We start from the raw sequence: 19,784 nt of genomic DNA, 5'->3' as shown, positions 1-19,784 counted from the left end.
GGAATTCACACTCTCTAGTATGGCAGCCTCTCTCCCTCCCTCCCTTCAGAAACAGAGATCCGAGTGATAGCTGTGATGTTCAAGTGACTGTAGGAAAGGTTTAGAGATATTCCTTACTGACACACTGCAGGCCTAATTGCTATGACATCAGAGAGAGTCTTTGTCAGTGTTTAACTAAGCTGCTCTGATTCTAAAGGCATCCAAATACCATTTGTGGAGCTTCTTGGCTCATAGGAAGAGAGAAGAAAGGTAGGAAGACATATCTAAGGAAGAGCGACAGACTAAGGAGGGATACTAGGGAAGGCAGCTGACTAAGGGAACCATGGGGAAGGACTGGAGGGTGGAAATAAGTTTCTGCCCATCTGTTCCCCTCAGGCCTTACCAAGGTTCAGGGTCCCATCTTCCTTGATTTGCACCAAGATGTGAGAAGATGGAATGAATGGAGCTGCCTTCGAGGTATCTGCATTGACCAGCTGCAATCGGGGAGTTGTGACTGGAGGGAAGCGGTAGAACTGGAAGGTGAAATAGATGGTTTTGGGCCACGTCTCCAAGGCTGTCCTGTCCTCTGCAGCCCTTGTTTAACAACAACCGAAAGGGACAGAAGACAATTAAATCCTGATGATTTAAATCCCTATGCCATGAGTCACCAATTCCCAGGGTGTGTACTGGCCGGGCCAAGGGCACCTCTCAAAGGATGGCTAGCTAATTCTTTGAAAAGCTAAAGGTTTTTGAGAGACAGGACCTCCCTTCCTACAGCAGAGGCTGCCTGCTCTGTCTCAGCATGAGTCACTGCTCTGACCTTGCCTGCCTCCAATCAACCTCAGCTGGGGGATTGGTCATTCTGACAGCTCCCTGCATCACTGGAACCGCTCCCTGCTACACACCTAACAAAGACTTGTGTCCCTTGGCACACCTTGCATGATCTACCTGTCTGGACTGGCTATTGGAGCTATTCCTTAGAACACCTGGAATTAAATCCTTGAGAATCTTGGTGCTCATCCCCCAGCCTCCTCCTCCCCCTGCATAAAAAAACCCACAAGTCCATAGACCTTAAGTCTGGGTAGACACATTTGGAAACACGAGAGCAATTTTTAATTTCTGAATGATACCGTTACAGGAGTCTGATGCTGATAGAGGAAGGTTTTCAGTACAATGCAAAAAGGCATGTTGAAGAAACAGAGCAACCTCTCAAACGGGTCTTCTGCTATCCCTACAGGCTATTCTACTTATTTTATTTCTTCCTTTGTGTTAACCAATCACTTCCACACACTCACGGTGGATGGATTAGATCAGCAGAGACTGGTTGAGGAAAAGAGAAATGAGAAATAAGGATGTCTCTTTTCCCCCTTATGGACACGTAAGAGCTGGGCCAAATCTTCATACATTGCCTGAAGAAATCTCCCTGTTTAATGAAGGGGAATTATTTGGCAAATAGTCATGCAAAACTTGTAAACAATGAATCTGAAATGCCTGCATTTCCTCCAAGACTTAGTCCCTGTGGACGAGCTCAGAGACGCAGCTCTGCCTCCCTCAGCTGGGTTCCCTGTCAGCTAGTTCAGGAACTACATAGCTCTCTGGAGCCTTAAAAACAAAGCAACCATCATAACACAGTTGTTTGTTGCTTCCAGCACAGCTTTTTGTGCAAAATGCTAGGTGTCCAGGGCTCGGAAGGAAAACAGTGCCATTTTTGAGGCAGCTCAAAACTATTGCAAAATCCAAGTTTTTTCCCGATAACAACAAAACCCAAACTACCTCAAAAGCATTGATTCAGTCACAGAGATGGGAAGGCCTGGGGGGGGGGGGCAGGACTGGAAAAATGGGAGGGCAGTGTTTTCCAGTTTTTTCTAAAGCCATTTTTCCCAGAAAAATTGTAAAAAAACCCCAATTTTGATACAGTTGTATATTCCACACACACACACCCCCCGAAAAAAACAGCTATGGAAAAAAATGGAAAAAAAACCCTGGGTTTCCACCACCCCACCCAATTTTCCCAGTTTTTTCCCAGGCCTTCCCATCTCTAGACTCAGACCTGTCTTGAACCCCACAAACAGGCTTTACCTGGTAAATGCAAGAAACTGCAGGATGATTTCATTGTTCTGCAGGAGGTCAGCTTCTTCCCGCTGTGGGATGAAGTTCACAGGGTCCACAGGGTCCACAATTTGGACAGGCTCCTTGTTGCAGTCCAGGAGCTGAGGGAATCCCGATGAACGCAAGCGGGCGAGAGCGGCTCGCGTAAGGCCGGTGCTAGGACTGAAGCAGAGGCAGGCAGTTGAGTCTGGGGGAAGCCGGGTGCTGCCAACAGACTCCCAGCCTAAGCGTTTCCCCCTCTAGCACATATCTGGGGAAATCAGCTGGCCTTAAGAGCAAGTGTGTAAATATCTAGGTGTCCAGTGGCCAAAAGCTTTGGGGAGGTGCCCAGCACTTGTGTTTCTGCAGAGAGCAGGGAAGAGGGATTCTACTCCCATCTGGCTCCTTAAAAAGCCTTGCTGGATCATTTGTTTTGCAAAACAAGATCTGTACGTTCTACCAGGCCACTGTCCTCAAGATGGGAGCCAAGGTTATGTGGGTCCAGTGACACCTGGGGCACCACAGAATGCTTCCCATCCCTGGCTTACATGAAAGGGGAGGTGGAGGAGGCTTCCTCATCGCCCCTTGAAATCTTCTCTGGCTTCCTCCCCACCCAAACCAACAAGCCCTTGCTTTGTCTTATTCCTGCCAATGAGGCTGTGCTGTCTTCAGCAGCACTTCCTCAACAGCAGAAATGAGGGCTCACCGTCCTCCTCTCCATGTCCATCAGCCACACCCCACAATCCTGTCTGCTGTGTCAGGGCCAACCAACAGGTGACTAGCTCTGCCTCCTTCCTGCACAACCTCACCTTTCTGAGTGCAGCCCCAGGGCCATGATGGGCACGTGCACTGGTGTGAAGGGCAGCTCCTGGAGCTGATCTGCAGTGGGGGATTCCTGGGCCAGCGAGCTGTAGCTGAGGTTGGACTCCAAGTGGGTGATGGCTCCACGGGGGTTATCCTGCTTGCAAAGGGGAAAAGGAAAGGGATGTTCATCCAAAACAGGCAAGCTGGCTGACACATGCCTGTGGTTGGATGCAGAGAGGGCTGTGCGCAGACAGAACAAAGCATCGTATCATATAACTGTAGAGTTGGAATGCACCCAAAGGTCAAATAGTTCAACCCCAGCAGAGCAGGAATGACAGCTAAAGAAGCCCTGACAGATGGCCACCTAACCTCCAATGAAGGAGAGTCCACCACCTTCCAAAGTAACACAATGTGCCTCTGGATATCTCACAAGCAGGGCCTGAAAGGTACTGGATGCAGGGCCAACTCTGAGATGAAGGGCAAGGCAGTGCTCCCCCCCCCCCCCCGCTCATTCCAAATACAGAAGCCAGCATAAACCAATGACTGGGTCTTATTTCAACACTGGCAGCGAAAGACACTGTCCTCCACTGCATCACAGGGCAGCAAGCTAGAGAGGCTCTGTAGCTCTGTCCACTCCCTGCCCCTCAAAATCTGCCTCACCTTGCTCAATGGCAGAGCCTGCGCGAATTGGATGTTCAGGATGCGCTGTCAGTTCCCACAGGGTGATGGGGAGGCGCAACAGATTAGGACTGCACTCAGTGTGCAAGCACAATAACATGCCCCAGAATACGGGAGACCACCAGCCCACCTCAGAGCTGAGCTGGGCCTCCCTTTGCTAGCAGCCAGAATTGATCTAGCCCAGGGGTCAGCTAACTTTTTCAGCATAGGGCTGGTTCACTGTCCCTCAGACCTTGCGGGGGGCCAAGCTATATTTTTTAGGGGGAAATGAACGAATTCCTATGCCCCACAAATAACCCAGAGATGCATTTTTAAATAAAAGGGCACATTCTACTCATGTAAAAACATCAGGCAGGTCCCAGAAATAACCCAGAGATGCATTTTAAATAAAAGGGCACATTCTACTCATGTAAAAACACGCTGATTCCCGGACTCTCCGTGGGCTGGATTTAGAAGACAATTGGGCCGGACCTGGCACCTGGGGCCTTAGTTTGCCTACCCATGATCTAGCCTATCTGAGAGACTGGTGCAGGCTCAATGCCTTCGAGGATCATGCTCTTATTAAGCTCTGCTGGTTAGATCAACTAAGAAAAGGGGGCTGGGCACAAAAGTGCCATGATAAGCTTAGGGCTTATAGGCTTCAAATGGAGAACTACTTTGTCCTTAGCCCATGTGACCTTAGAAATTGGATTTTTTGATCAGAATGCTAACCAAGACAAAGCATCCATCATTGCTGCCTATTACTCTACTTGGTACCCCCAAATTAAGACCAATCACTCAAGGCCCCATTACCTTGAAACTCTGACCTTCCCACAAATATGCAGGGCCTCTGTAGAACTAAAATTCCAACAGATGCCCTCAGCATATTTAGAGGGGAGATATCAGGGAATTCCCCATATGGATTGCAATCAGGTAGAAGACATCACACACTACCTGCTGATTTGCCCCCTGTATACAACGCCCAAAGGAAAATTTATATCACCAATTCTTAATTGGCTTCCAGGTCGATCCTCACAGGAAGTGACAGCTGAACTCCTAACAGATAAACATCTGTACATTACCCACCAGGTAGCCAGATTTGTGCTGGCAGCCAAGAAGCTCTGTTCCAGCTATGTGAATGCACTCCAATCTTAAATCTTAATGTTGTAAATTTCTTTTTATGCTGTAAACCGCTACAGGTTATGTTCTATGATTTTAGATGAAAGTTTTCCTTTTATTTTCTGTCGCCCATTCTAAAGGCCTTTGGCTATATACAATACAAATTGACTGCCCCGGAATATTTGGTGATGCTGCTTGGTAGAGAAAGGGTTGATGTGGCCCACGAGGGGCACTTGAGAGTCTTTGCAAGCTCTTGGGGCAACAGCATTGTCCAAACCTTTACCTCCTGCAGCTGCCTCAGAGCCTCTGAGGACTGGGACGGCAGAGCCCCTCCAGATGGCTGCGATGGGTTTTTGGAGGAGCAGCTCACTGGAGGCACAGAGAGCTGGGATATTGACAGCTGAAATGAAAATATAAGTGTTATGTAGGAAGCATCACTGCTGCTCGCTCTTCTGATGCAAGGTAAGGGATGGAGAGAAGAAAAGAGTTTATTCTGTTCTCCAGAACAGGCACGTAGAGATGCCTGGAATGGATGAATTCCTAAAGCAAGCAGCTGCAGGGTGTTGCAATTAAGAGCTGATCCAGACATAATGCAGAATGGGACACTCAGCTAAATTTTACATATACCACTTCAGTCTGACAGTGGGTACACGTGTGTGATATTTTTGAAGACACCCAAGGTAACCGATGGATTGTCTTGGTTGAGTGTGCAGTCAAACCCAGTCTTCCCCAGTCACAGGCCAACTCTCAAACCACTACAAATCAACTGACCACCATGAGAAGAGAATGAAGCTAAAAAATGCACTGGTAAGCAGCTTGAGTGAAGCGGGGGAGCTTCCCTAGTGTGAACATGAAAGAGAGTGGAAGAGAAGCGGGCAGCTCAAAGCCACCCTTTTATCTTGCATCCCATTAAAAGCAGGATTTGTGCAACATCAGCTTCTCATCCAATGACAGCAACGACGGGGTCGCAAAGCGAGTCACCAGTCCTTCTCCTCTGCCTTCAAATCCAAATGGCTTTTCCTAGCAAGTTGACCCGCTAAGCTCCTTTATTTCCCCCCTGCCTTTTCCCTGCCATTGTCCAAGCCCCTTAATTTACGGGGGGGGGGGGGGGAGAGAAATGCCCTCCATGAAAGAGAAGGACAAGAACTAGGACTCCACCGTTAAAAGTAAACAAAACATTAAGCTGGTAATTCTCAAGCCACATGCCAGAGCAAATGAATGAAACTAAAGCCTCTCAGGAGCCCAAAGTACATCTCTTCATGAGTCACCACTCTGGCCCATGTTAGACACTGGCAATTGAACCACAGAAACCCTCCCAATGCAGAATTACCTACCCTTACCAATGCTCTGGTTGGCATCCCCCCCCCCCGCCCGCCTTTGCTGGAGCAGGTAATTCTTCAGCACTGGGGACAATCAGATCATCAGATCACCCACAGTGCAAAAAGATCATAGGGATCTGAAAGGCCCACTTTCAAGTAAGGTTGTTCGCTACATCTCTGTCTGACTCACCACTCAGAGCCTGCCACTTTCCAATCAGACTCCACGGGTGGTGGATAGCTGTTATGCAGCTCTCAGCATTACGTGAGATTGTATCATTCCATCATTCCTGATGCAGGGATGTGGCAAAGGGACCTGCCACTGGGTGGGGAGGCATGCCCAGAACAGTGACTCACGCAGAAATAGAGGGTAGGCTCCTCCGAGAGCAGATAATTTCCCAGTCTTTCAGGGCGAACCTTTCAGTACTCAGGTTTTTAATTCAGGAAGTGGCGAGTTATTGAAAGCTTAGGAATACAGCATCAAACTGAACAGGTGGGAAACCTCTGAAGCGCATACTTACCCCAGGACCTCGGGAATAATCTTGGGTGGAAACCAGCACCTGAGGGGAAGGTGGAGACCCTAGGAGAGACAGAAGATCAGGTATGGTCAGCAGGGAGGTGACCCACACAGGTGGGTCTTCACCAAGTAGAGCTTGTGTTTGCCCTGAAAATCTAATGTGCCATTGTTTTAAAAGAGTAGAGAAAAGTAATGTGGTGTGGCTTGACAGGCCAATCATTATTATGTGTGCCCCAGAGTCTGCCCTCACTTGAGTCCTGCCTTCCTAGCTGGGCTCTAAATTGCATCCCATTCTCTCCAGCCCCCAGAACCCAGGAGACAGTAGAGACTTCAGGGGGGTGGGGACTAGATAACCCTTCCTTGAGGTCCCTTCTATGAAACGGGCCATGTGGCCTCACCCTCAACCCTTCTGGTCCTGAAGAGGCAATGGAGGAATGGGAGTCCTTTTGATTTCCACTTGTCCTCTGGAGACGTGTACACCAGTGTGGCCTAGTGGTTAGAGTGTCAAACTATGAATCAGGAGTGGGTGAGGGAAGCAATCCAAATCCCCCACTTCTCCAGGAAATGCACTTGGTGACCTCAACCCGGCGATCCTTTCTCAGCCTAGCCTGCATCACAGGGTTGTTGTGCAGATACAAAGAGAGAGAAGGAAAGAACCATTTATGCCCATTAGGAGAAAAAAAGATGGGATATTCGATAAAGAAAAAGTTCAGGGGGTTGGTGTCTATTTCGCACAGCAATTTCCCTCCACCCCACACCACCTCCACAGAGATAAGACTATGTTCCTTCTTTGCTGTAAAACACAGCTTCTTCATCACTGTAATGTGCTGCGTTTTTCCCTTACAGCCATACAGGCCCCGGTTAAATGGGTTGTTTAATGAGACGTGAACGCATCTGAATACTTAAGGTTTCGCCTGCCTTTTACATCATTCCTTGTCACCTTTTTAGTCTGCTGGAGCGTTCAGACCCTGCGAGCCTGCTTCAAAAAGCTGTGCTGCCATCCTTGTACCTAGCTGGTATAGGGGTTTTGTTCTCCACCCCACCTCCCACATACCTAATTGGAAGAGAAACAGGTGCCCCCACTTTTGTGGAACCATATGAGGTATAAAATGGCCTAACTGGCTTCAGGTGGGCTGCAGGGACAGCCTTCCACCCACACAAACATACGAGTCTTCCTGCCTCATAGGACTCTGATCCTGTTGCTGCTGCCATTTTGCTTGGTAATAGGGCAGGCTTAGCCAATCCAGAGGCTTCGTTCTGCCTGCAGATCACAGGAGTCAACACTGCATGCCAGATTCCCCTCTGCAGCCTGGGTAGCAGTTCATAAGGCTGGATGCAGTCCAAGTTGCAGATCTGAACATTCGCCATTCAAGCCCTAGCCAGGCCATCACTCTGTGATGGACAGAGAACAGAAGAAGAGCCTTCTTGATCAGGCCAATGGCTCATCTAGTCCACCATCCTGTTATCACATTGGGCAACCAGATACTCCCAAGGGCAACCTCCAGGCAGGACCCAAGCACAATGACACGTTCTCTTCCTGCGGCTTCCAGCAACTGGTATTCAGAAGCATTGCTGCTTCATAAAGGCAGACCATTGCCATCACGGCTAATAACCATTGGTAGCCATATCCCCCAAGAATTTGTCCAATTCTCAATTGTCCAGAAAGAATTGTCCTGCAGGAGTGAGTTCCATAGTTCAAATATGCACTTCAAGGAGGGCTTTTTTTATCTGTCCTGAAACTTCCAACATGCAGCTTCATTGGATGTCCACAAATTCTAGTGTTTGAGAGAAGGAGAAAAACTTTCCTTTATCCACTTTCTCCATGCCAGGCATCATTTTATAAACATCTATCATGTCTATCATCTCAATCACCTTTTCTCTAAATCAAGAAGTGCCCAACCCTGGGATCTGTCCTCATAGGGGAGTTCTCTCCAAAGCTCATCCTTGAGGGTCTTTAGATAAATCTTGAGGTGCACCATGGTCTGAACAGTCCCTGGTTAAAAGGGTGGTGTGGGGAGCCAGTGGGGTGTTGTGGTTAGTGCCAGACACGAGTTCAAACCCCCACCCGTCGGTCATGAAGCTAACAAAGGGACCGGTCATTGCTTCTCAACCTAACCTACATCACAGGACTGTTGTGAGGATTAAGTAAGGGGGGGAAGAGCCATGTACATCACCTTGTGCTCCTCAATGAAAATGCAAAAAAGAAAATAAAAGAAGAAAAACAAGAGCAATAAAAATAAACAAATAAGACAAAAGCTCACATCACTGACAACTTTGCTGGAGCGGACAATTCACCCTGCAGATGAAAACACTGTTTCCCTCTAATCCTTGAGATTGCTCCTTCCTTTTGTACTGTGAAGAGTTAACAATGAATCTATCTCTCTCTCTCTCTCTCTCTCTCTCTCTCTCTCTCTCTCTCTCTCTCTCTCCTGGTTCTGAGCCAAGCTGTTCAAGGAGAACGAAGTTAAAGTAAGAGTGGCCATGGTCACACCACGCCTGGGCCAGGAAGGCAAAATGAACAGCCATCCTCCGGAGGAGTTGTCCTGAGCAACCAGCAACAGGGGTCAGATCTATTTTTAAGAGGAAGCCTATTGGCTGATAAGACACATGATGCAAGGACACTTTGTCGAGGCACGCGTGGCCTGCACGACACCAGAAAGTGATGGATGAGTGCAATCCCTCTCCTCTGCTTAGCAAAGAAGACAAGCAACCTTCACCAAGAAGCATAGGAAGTACAGGATCAGGACAGCCCAATGCTAAGGCTACAGCTGCAAGAGGAGACAAGGATGGAGCTGGGGGAAAGTCCCTAATCTGGGTAGTGGCAACAAAATGCACTCCATACAAAAACTTTGTTTCATTCAGTTATATTGTCCCTCAGTTATTTGCCATCATGAAGCCAAATCTGATTGGCTATGCACCACTCTGACATTGTGTGATCCCTGACTGGGTGGGATCACTCATGTCAACAAACCCAGGATGGAAGAAGCAGTCGCGGCAGCCCATTTCCACCTCACCAAAATGGCTGGTTTCTGCATGAACATTTCTGTCTGGCTCAATTCCACCTATCCAGGTGGGTCGAGTCCCAAGCAGGCCATTTTTAAGGATTGTGTGTCCAAATGGACACGCAATCTTGGCTACTAGCTTATTGCTAAAAGAGATTTGGATCCGTAACATTCATGTAATGAAACAGTGTGGTTAATAATATAAAACATTGAAAATATAAGGAGAACCTGCTGGATCAGGCCAATGGCCCACCTACTCCAGCATCCTGTTCTTACAGTTGCCACCAACTTGCATGTGGGAAACCATCAAGCAGGGCCCAAGCACCAGAGAATTCTCCCCTCCAAGCAAATAAATATGAGCCAGATTAATTTAATTAATTTCATTCCCACCCCTGGAAAGACACTGCTAAACACAGCTCCCTTGTGTGCCCCCCCCCTCAGCATTTAGGGAGCACGGCCTGCCTTGACACCAGCTGGCCATGTCTAGGGTGAATCATCTCTAATCAGAGACTGGCAGTTCTTTCTCTCCCAGGGTCCAGGTCCAGTACTCTGGACATTGTTTACTATGGAATGATTCTGTTCACTGGAGGCCCACAGATTCTTTTGCAGTGATGGATGCAACGTTAATGATCTGAGTGAGAAGAGAGAAAGCATGGGCAGCACTGAACTGTTTCCCTCTGGAGCAGTCCATCTCCGCTCTCCATCCCTGGGAGATGCACGGATCTCTTGGCCAAAGACAATTTAAAAGCTCTGTGTTTTCCTGCTGGTAATATTTCAGTGGCAGCAGCGAGGAGTATGTTCTGAAATAGGCTGTCAGTAATTGTGACCTCCGTCAGCCTTCCCCAAAATGCAATGGAACCGGCTTCTGTGCAGCCGCTCCTGAATAGTCTCAATCAGCGTGACATTGCCGCTTCTTGAATAGACATATTCAGCCAGCAATTAAGGAGAGATCAGGAGACCAAATGGGGGGGGGGGGATGAGGTCCTCAGCAAATTGGGGTTGAAAGGAGCTGGCAAAGGGAGGCTGCAAAGAGACAAAATCCCAAGGCAGAGGATGAGCTAGGACAGCACAGGGCGCATACCCTCCCTCTTTGGTTCTGCCTCATGCAGAAAGAAGTTGCTCTGCTGAAGACATAATCTGACAACACACCAAACGTTCACCAGTTGCTGTGCTAGGGGTACCAGGAGAGGAAGGAGGCAGCATCTGCGTTATTTTTAATTGCATTTTATAATGCTGTTTTAATTGGCATTTCTGCCTTCTGTACTTTGGATTTAAAAGGAAAAACAAAAAGCATTATATATAGTTTTGAGAGGGGGAAGTATAAATAAATAAACCCTAGGCGCACTTACTAGGGAAAATTATTCCCCGTATGAGCTGGCACTGAGCAATGCAAAAGATCTGCAATGACTTGTTCACACATGAAATGGCCTTAAGAGCTGCTCCACGTATTCTAACCAAGGCAAGGACTGCTAGTTTTCCAAGGATACTGCCACACAAGAAAACATGGCCAGCACACGCAAGGAAATCTGCATCTTTAACCACCAGTGTACATGTGTCTGGGGAAACTACGTGGTTCCCAGGTATACATACCACGCGCAACATGCAACAAGCACCTGCTACATGTTCACTGTGGGAAATTCCACTAGCTGTCAGAATCTGTGGAGCTTCTATTGAAGCCATAATCTGGACCCCACCCAGCAGAGGACAATTTTAAAGACCTTGGGGATGGGCTCAGTGGTACAGCATCAGCTTTGGAGGCTGAAGTCCCCAGGTTCTGCTCCGGAAACTCCAGGTAAGGGTAAGGAAGACCCTAGTCTGAAACTGATGAGAGTCACAGACAGTGAAGCCAATACTGAGCTAGACAGACCAATGCTCTGACTTCAGATAAAGCACCTTTCTATTTATATTAGAACCATGAGGACTACCATCTTACTTTATTTTAAGGGAAAGGGCTGTAACTCAGTGGTAGAGCAGCTGCTTTGTATGCAGCAAGTTCCAGGTTCAGGCCCCAGGGGCATCTTGCTACAAAACTCCTGCTGCAAAGCCCAGGAAGCTATCACCAGTCAGAACAGAGTTGACATTGGGCTAGATGGGCTAATAATCTGATTCAGTATAAGCCAGCTTCCTCTGTTCCTATGACATGGGAGGATGAAGAAGTCTGGGCCCCTGAACCACTGCAAGAAGCAGCCAATGAAGCAGTCATTCTGCTTCACCAATGAGCACCTTTGCATCATATTGGATGAGGCAGCCAGGCCCCAAAGGGAAGGCATACTTAGGGGCATAAGCGAGGAAGCCAAAATTGACTAGGTCTTCCCGGCAGGTGTCCATGGTGAGCTTTGGAACCCTCCTTCTCCAACACCTCGCCAAGCCCAGGGACCATGGGAGGCAGCCCAACCCAGTGTAAGAGCGTGGCCCCTTTAAATCTCAAGAATCAGACTCATTCTCTATAGGACTGACCCCCCCCCAAGTTGATTCCAGGCTAGTGCTGAGTTAAGGTTGCTTCACAGGAAGTGTTAGGAGCTCAGCCTACACTCAAGTAGGACCCAGGCAGACACACATACTCAACTGGCATGTTCCCTCCCTCCTGCTCAATCGTTCAGGAGCTTCAAAAGCTTTCTTTTGCCTGAACATCACAGCGACCAATGCCAACAGACATCGGCACACTTAGGGATCCGCAGAGTCTTTGCAGTTGCGTAACAGACCTCAGCAACTCAGCATTTTGGCTAATCTACTTTATTTACATATAAACACACACGGAGCACGGCAACATGGCTCCCTCTCTCTCTAGCATCAGACAGCAAAGAAAAAAAGAACAAAGGACAATAGTCCCACTTCACAGAACACAGTAACACAAACATCCTGTCTCCGTCACTTCCCCCTCTGTGGAGTCAAAACATATACCGTCATGTAATAGACAACAATCCCGTGACTGCAATCATGGAGCAGGAATTCTAACAGGAAGTAGTCCATCCAGACTAGTGCTGAGTGAAGCAGGTTCTGTGGGTCCTGATCAAGAGGTCCAGACTGGTGTTGGGCAAAAGTGGCTCCATGGGGAGCTCTCCCTGGTCCTGAACCCCAGCTGCCTGCCCTACACTGTACCTCAACTGACTACGAACATCCCTGCGGAGCCCAGCCTGGAATGAGAAGGGTCTCAAGCTGAGTCACAACAAGCTCTGTCTCAAGCAGAGCCCCAGCTGGAAGAGGCAGTAGGGGTGTGCAGAGCACGCTCAGAGGACTTCTCCTCCCCCTCCTCTCTCATTCGGGTTTGATTCTGACCAGCTGAACTGCCTCTGTGGGGAGGAATGTCAGTGGCACAGCAGTGGCTCGATCACTTCCATTTATATCACAATAAATTAGATTGTCTCCTAAGCACTGCTGCTCCCCTCCCCAACGCCCCTGTGCCAGCACGGCTAACTCAACTACCGCTCAGGATTATGTCAAGGAGAGTCTAAGTGAAATTGCCACCATTAAACTTTTTTTTTTCAATTGACCCTCACCAGTTCCAGGTTTTAAAACCTATTAAACAACACATGAAACCCACCTCATGTTGAAACCAGAGCATTTGCAAACAGAATATAGGTCAGCACAGGTCCCAGCAAGGCAGAAGCCTGGGAGACACTGCGCTCTAGTGGCCCCACAGAAGAAATGCATCTTATTTTGCTGCTGCTGCTTCTAATGCCGCAGCAAGAAATAAAAGACAATTGGGAGGATTGTTCGTAATATCTCTCAGCCTAAGTGCTTCTCTCAAGCTGACAGCTTCAGTGGCATCAGGATTACCAAAGGAACTTTCAGTGCTGGTGAAATATTCAGGCAGGGAAAGGTCTCAGCCAGGACTTTAAATGCTATCACATTATTTTGCCTCTTCCAGACTCTTCTGAAAAGGATGCTTTGAAGGGGGAGAGCTAAACTGAGATGTATCTTGGCAGCAAAATCATGAGCAAACCAACTCTGAGCCCAAAGGATTATGGGTGCTCAGTTTCAGGCAGGGTTAGGGGACCTTACTTCACCCTGAGGGCAACAATCCCTCGTAAGCAGCCTTTTGGGAAATGGATGCCAATGCCTGGTGGAGCCAGAGGCAAAAATGAGTGGATTCTTTACTTATGTGCAATAGACTACATTCTAGCTATTCAAAAGCCAGCATTTTCTAAATCCCATCCCCTATCTATCTATCTAGGCAATAAGTATTTTATTGCATTCCAGCCAGGACAAAAAACTCAAGAAGAGTGTGGAACAGGGCAAGTAAGGGGTGTGGTTTTTAAATTTTATTTATTTCATGCATTTATATCCCGCTTTTCCTTCAATGAGCTCAAGGTGGGTGGGGTACCTGGTTCTCTCCCCTCCTCGTTTTATCTTCAAAGCAACCCTGCATGGCAGGTTAGGCTAAGAGGCAGTGACTGGCACCAAGGTCACCCAGGGAATTTCACTGTTGAGCGGGGATTTGAACCCTGGTCTTCCAGGTCCTACACTATAACCACTATGCCACACTAGCTCTCATGGACTCAGGAGACTCTTGACGGCCAGATGGAAGTCTGCAGTGTTGCATTTGGCCCCCAGGATTGAAGCTCACCCCACTCCTGCTCCAGGGGGATGAGGGGCAAATGTCTGGTGTGATTCAGAAGAGGTGCCCCCCTTTGACTGCTGGAAGCCATTCTGATGCCCACTTTCCACCACATCAAGCTAATCCTTACAATTACTTTTGTAATGGAAGAACAATAATTCCATGGGGTAATCATATGTAGCTTCCTAAAGCCCCATGGGTCACACACAAGCTTCTAACCCTGTTCTCCCACAGGTCTTTGTAAGACTGTGCTTAATTCCATTTCTTTAAATGAAGAGGATCTTATTCCTGATTCCACAATGAAACTGGCTCTTTGCTAGGAGACCAAAGTTTTTGCTACCAGCGGATCCTCTCTGGCACTTTCTCAAGTGCACACAGTCCTAAAAAATTCAGTAACTGCACCACATTAATAAGGTAATAAAGGCGCATATGAGTGTTCACACAGGCTGTTAAGTTGAGAGGAATACAGTTAAAACATCCACAGACAAATGGGGAAAGATTAAAAAGAGCAATGCAAAGCAGATTTTGATGAACGGTGGGACAGCGCTTCACTTCATCTTTTAATGCAAGGCTGTACGTTACCCACCCCAGATAAAGGCAAACTATATAAATGCATTAATTCCTATTGCTGGTTCTTGAACAGGAGCCAGCCAGGTAAGGTTGCAGAGTTCAATGCAATTTCCTGTCTTATTGTTAAGTGACTGAATGATAAAGTCTAGGATCTGGCCTACGCAGTCAGCAGAATTACATGGTGCAGTTATTGCTCAGACTTCAGGAGGCGTGCTGCGTGGTTGAGGGCGCTTTCCCCCCCAAAAAAACTGACTGAGGAAAGGCAGCACCTCAGGATGAAATGCTCTAGCTCAGTTCTTCAACATGCTAGTTTTTTATCTGCAGAGATATGTTTCAGTTTGTTTTTTAAAGGGGAGCCTTTTGTTATGTTGTTGGTAAATTCAAGGAAGCCTCAGGTGCTAATATGTCACTTATCTAAGACTTTTGGGCAAGTGGGAGAGATATAACCAGTGGCTTGTCTCCAGGTAAGTTCTACTCAGAGTAGACCCACTGAAATGAATGGACCCAAGTCAGTTATGCCCATTACCTTCAGTGGGTCTACTCTGAATAGCACGGGCACTGGAGGCAACCCAGCAATGGCCAAAGGTGTTTGTAATTTCTAGGATTAGAACGTGTGACTCATAATGTTCCTATTCAATCTAAACAGAACGTGGCAGCCCAAAAATGCTTCTCCATCTCAGATCATAATTCAGCTGCTATATGGAATGCTCCCTGCCTCACCGTCTCCTTCTTTTCTCTCAAACTTATGGAGGTAAGAGAAGCAATGTCTCTTCACCTGCAGCCCTTTCCCTACCTCCTGTGCCCAGAATCACTGCAACAGCACCCCAAGTACAAGGAATCATGGGAAATATAGGTCTCCGGGTTCCTAAATCTACATTGTGGTCCCAAGTTCACTGAATTATTACATTTCCCATTTTAGGCACCAGACAGAGGAAGATAGAAAACCCACAGGGAGAAACGTTAGTTTTGCCATGTACATTTGGTTGAAAGTGTTGACAGCACCTGTCTAGCGCAGGTGTAGGAAAACTTCGACCCTCCAGATGTTGCTGAATCACAACTCCCATCAGCCCCAGCAAGGGTGGCCAGGGATGATGAGAGTTGAAGTTCAGCAACATCTGGCGGGCCAAAGGTTCCCAACACTTGGTATGGGGCAGGGGTTCACTGTATGCTACTAGCCACAATGGAAGCTCTGCTCTGCCTCCGCAATCAGAGGCAGTAATGCTTCTGAATACCAGTTGCTGGAAACCGCAAGAGGGGAGAGAGAGCTCTTGCGGTGTTTGGGTCATGCATGCAAGATACCCACATAAGGCTGGCCACTGTACAAACAGGATGCTGGATGAGATGGGGCCCCTTTGGCCTGAACCACCAGGCTGCTCTTAAGTTCTTATGGGGTGGGGACAGGGGAGCACATCCCAGAAACATCTAGCCCAGATACAGTGGTACCTCGGGTTAAGAACTTAATTCGTTCTGGAGGTCCGTTCTTAACCTGAAACTGTTCTTAACCTGAAACACCACTTTAGCTTATGGGGTCTCCCGCTGCTGCCACGCCGCTGCTGCGCAATTTCTGTTCTCATCCTGAAGCAAAGTTCTTAGCCGGAGGTACTATTTCTGGGTTAGCGGAGTCTGTAACCTGAAGCGTCTGTAACCCGAGGTACCACTGTATTACAAACTGAACACTTTTTCCAACCCAGGAGTGAAATCTCCACCTTGTAGTGCAACGAAATATGAAGAGAAGGGATTCTGTCTAAGCATTAGGAACAACTTTCTGACAATAACAGCTCTTTTGATAGTGGAATGGCCTCCCTCAGAAGGTGGTGGCCACCTTTCCAGGGATTCTTTAGCTGTGATTCCTGCATTGCAATGGGCCAACTCTACAATTCTATGACCTCAGAAGGTGGTAGACTCTCCTTCACAGGAAGCTTTTAAGCCGAGGTTGGATGGCCTTCTGTCGGTGATTATTTGTGATTTCTGCTTTACAGGGGGATGGATTGCAATTCTATGATTCTATCCTATGAGTCAACTCCATCTTAGCAGCTCTTGACAGAGGGCACTGTGTTCCCTTCTCCAGCCACGGTGCTTGTGTGGCTGCAACAGGAGCGCGTGGCTCCCATTACGGAGCCCACGTTTGTGCACCAGAAACAACAGCCTCTCGAGCTGCAGGCAGCTGAATGGCGGCACTTAAAAGGCTGGGAAGAGAGTGGGAATCTCGCCAAGAAAGCAGAGCCCAAGTTGTTGGCCTTATCTCTCCAAATTCTCCGATGACAGCAGCGCATTTTAAGTGGTCTCTCCCCACCTTCACCAAGTTCTGGAGTGGAACAGACATCCCGCTGTGCGTTTGAAGAGTTAGCAATCTGGAAAAAGAACTCACTGGGGGACGGCGTGGGCGGAGGATTCTTTGAGAGAGGAGCCTCTCCCTTTGTGCTGCTTGAGGGTTTTCCAGCCACTGCAGGTTGCTCCTCGGAGCCGGTGGAGAAGTGGAACTGAACAGTCCCTGACTCAACCTGCTTCACCTGGGATTTGGAAAAAAGGAGAGGGAGGGAAGCAAGGACATCCTTATTTCTCCTGTTCATGTTGCCACCATGGAACAGCTAAACAGTATAAAATCCTAATGTTTTGGGTGGAAGGAATCCGACTTCTGCCCCAAGAATTCTGAGACCTGCATAAATTGTGCACATTTCTGCAATTTCTACTATTTGATGTAGTCTTGGCTTGACCTTGGGGGTAGAAGCACAGAATTTCTGCCCCCTATTCCAACCACTGGAGTTCTTGTTTGGCAGCCCTTCTGCCTTCTTAGATTTTAACAGGTCTTCACACACCTTAAGGACTAGAAACTCCTTTCTCTCTCTTAAAGAAGCTGGGGTTCTCAGAAAGTACCTGCTTTAGTGCAGAATGCTCAGGTTCAATGCTCACCATGTGGCTTTGCATCCCTGGAATCCAAGCCTAGCACACGCTCCTGGTTGGTTTTGCACCCTAGCCACTGGCTGGGACTGTTTATTTTTATTTACAGTGGTACCTCGCAAGACAAATGCCTCGCAAGACAAATGCCTCGCAAGACGAAAAACGCGCAAGACGAAAGAGTTTTCCGTTTTTTGAGTCGTTCCGCAAGACGAATTTCCCTATGGGCTTGCTTCGCAAGACAAAACGTCTTGCGAGTTTGTTTCCTTTTTCTTAAAGCCGCTAAGCTGCTAAGCCGCTAATAGCCGCTAAGCCGCTAAGCCGTTAATAGCCGCTAAGCCGTTAATAGCCGTGCTTTGCAAGACGAAAAAACCGCAAGACGAAGAGACTCGCGGAACGGATTAATTTCGTCTTGCGAGGCACCACTGTAGTTCATAAAATTTATATGCTGATTAATTATAAGAAACCTCAAAGCAGCTTACAAAAATGTAAAACCACAAAATCAGGAGAAAATTGCCATATGTTACAGAATGCAAGAAACTAAAATTAAAACAGATTAAATTTCACATCAGATTTTCTAACCACCTGGCTTGACTAAACAAAAATGTTTTTAGCAGGAGCCGAACAGAATACAGTGAAGGTGCCTGCTTGATAGCAATGGGGAGGGAGTTCCAAAGTGTAAGTGCTGCCACAGTAAATGATTGCGTTTTGACAAATAAATAATAGGTATTATGTGGCACATGTAGTAGTGCCAATTCTGCCAATTTTTTCTCATATGTTCCTCCCTTTGACTGCTCTTTATGGCTGATTTGCTGACTGGCTTCACCATGTCCCTGGCTAGGGGCCTGTTGCCCCCAAAACACCAGCTCTGCCAATACTTCCCCCAAAATATGTTTCTGGGGATCACAACTCACCTCTTCTGAGCTCATGGTGGCTGGTGGTGTCTTGTAAACCAAAACGTGACTGGGATTATGTTGCACTCCTCCTTGCAATGGCAGGACCACGTTTGAAGAAGCTGCGTCCGGTGAGGGGTTCCAAACAGCCCAGCGAATTGAGTGCATGTAAGCCGGCGTTGTCAGCGATGTAACGGATGGCGTCTGTGGTTCAAGGGGGCAGGGGGGCAGGAATGGATGTGAGAATGAAGACATCACTTATCAAATGTCAGTTCCATGGGGCTGTTAAACTCTTAGCACCGCATACTGGTGTGACCAAGAAATGCAGATATCTGTGGAATAGCATCCCTGTTGAGATAAGACAGGCACATGCTTTCCAGAAATGGCTGAAGACATTTTTGTTCTGATAGGCTTCACTAGCTAGGTCTTTACCATGAATGTCCACTTGTTATGGATTTTTTGCTTTTGTGTGTGTTTTTTTATAATTATGTGTTAATTGCCTTGAGACAGTGGTTTAAGGCAACTAAAAGATTCATGTTAGAATTAATTGATTAATTAATAGCTCTGTTTAAACTGCCCAAGATGGTGGCAATCGCTGCCTCCCGCAGGAGCAAGCTCTGCAGATTAACTATGAGCTGCATGAAGAGGAACTTTCTTTTACCTGCCCTGAACCTTCCAACACTCAGCTTCCTTGGATGCCTGTGAGTTCTAGTGTTAAGAGAGAGGGAGAAAAACTTTTCTCTATCCACTTTCTCAATGCCATCCATCATTTTATAAAGTTCCATCATGTCACCTTTTACTTGCCTTTTCTCTAAACTAAGGTAAAGGTAAAGGGAACCCTGACCATTAGGTCCAGTCGTGACCGACTTTGGGGTTGCGCGCTCATCTCGCTCTATAGGCCGAGGGAGCTGGCGTTTGTCCGCAGACAGCTTCCGGGTCATGTGGCCAGCATGACTAAGCCGCTTCTAGCGAACCAGAGCAGCACACGGAAACACCATTTACCTTCCCACCGGAGCGGTCCCTATTTATCTACTTGCGCATGACGTGCTTTCGAACTGCTAGGTTGGCAGGAGCAGGGACCGAGCAACGGGAGCTCACCCCGTCATGGGGATTCGAACTGCTGACCTTCTGATCGGCAAGTCCTAGCCTCTGTGGTTTAACCCACAGCGCCACCCGTGTCCCTAAACTCTAAACTAAGAAGTCCCAAATGCTGCAACTTTCCCCCAGTTGGGTTGCCCTTCTCCAGATCTTCTAGATCAGATACACTGGTTGTACTTTTTAATTTGGCAATGATACGTGGAGGTGCAGGCAATGTAGAAGTTAGAAGGGAATGGTTTTTTTAAAAAGAGCACAGTGGCAGCCATATGAACACAATCTCCCTGTGAC

At 47.7% G+C, this 19,784-nt stretch overlaps 1 protein-coding gene across 2 annotated transcripts in view; it reads right to left on the bottom strand.

The window, feature by feature from the left end:
• The window catches only part of NPHP4 (nephrocystin 4), a 97,801-nt gene that overhangs the window by 30,062 nt on the left and 47,955 nt on the right, over positions 1-19,784 (bottom strand). For both annotated transcript variants that reach the window (XM_083512837.1, XM_083512836.1), the window contains exons 10-16: positions 18,420-18,602; positions 16,979-17,120; positions 6,485-6,543; positions 4,931-5,047; positions 2,877-3,025; positions 2,059-2,250; positions 383-573 (exon numbers count right to left, since the gene is read on the bottom strand). In XM_083512837.1, the coding sequence (XP_083368963.1) occupies positions 383-573; positions 2,059-2,250; positions 2,877-3,025; positions 4,931-5,047; positions 6,485-6,543; positions 16,979-17,120; positions 18,420-18,602 (1,033 nt within the window). The remainder of the gene's footprint in view (positions 1-382; positions 574-2,058; positions 2,251-2,876; positions 3,026-4,930; positions 5,048-6,484; positions 6,544-16,978; positions 17,121-18,419; positions 18,603-19,784) is intronic.

Source organism: Podarcis liolepis (assembly GCF_965112155.1).
Source record: "Podarcis liolepis genome assembly, chromosome: 7".
NCBI classification, from domain to species: Eukaryota; Metazoa; Chordata; class Lepidosauria; order Squamata; family Lacertidae; genus Podarcis; species Podarcis liolepis.
The sequence above is the reverse complement of the archived record's forward strand: the minus strand, read 5'-3'. Positions and strand labels throughout refer to the sequence as shown.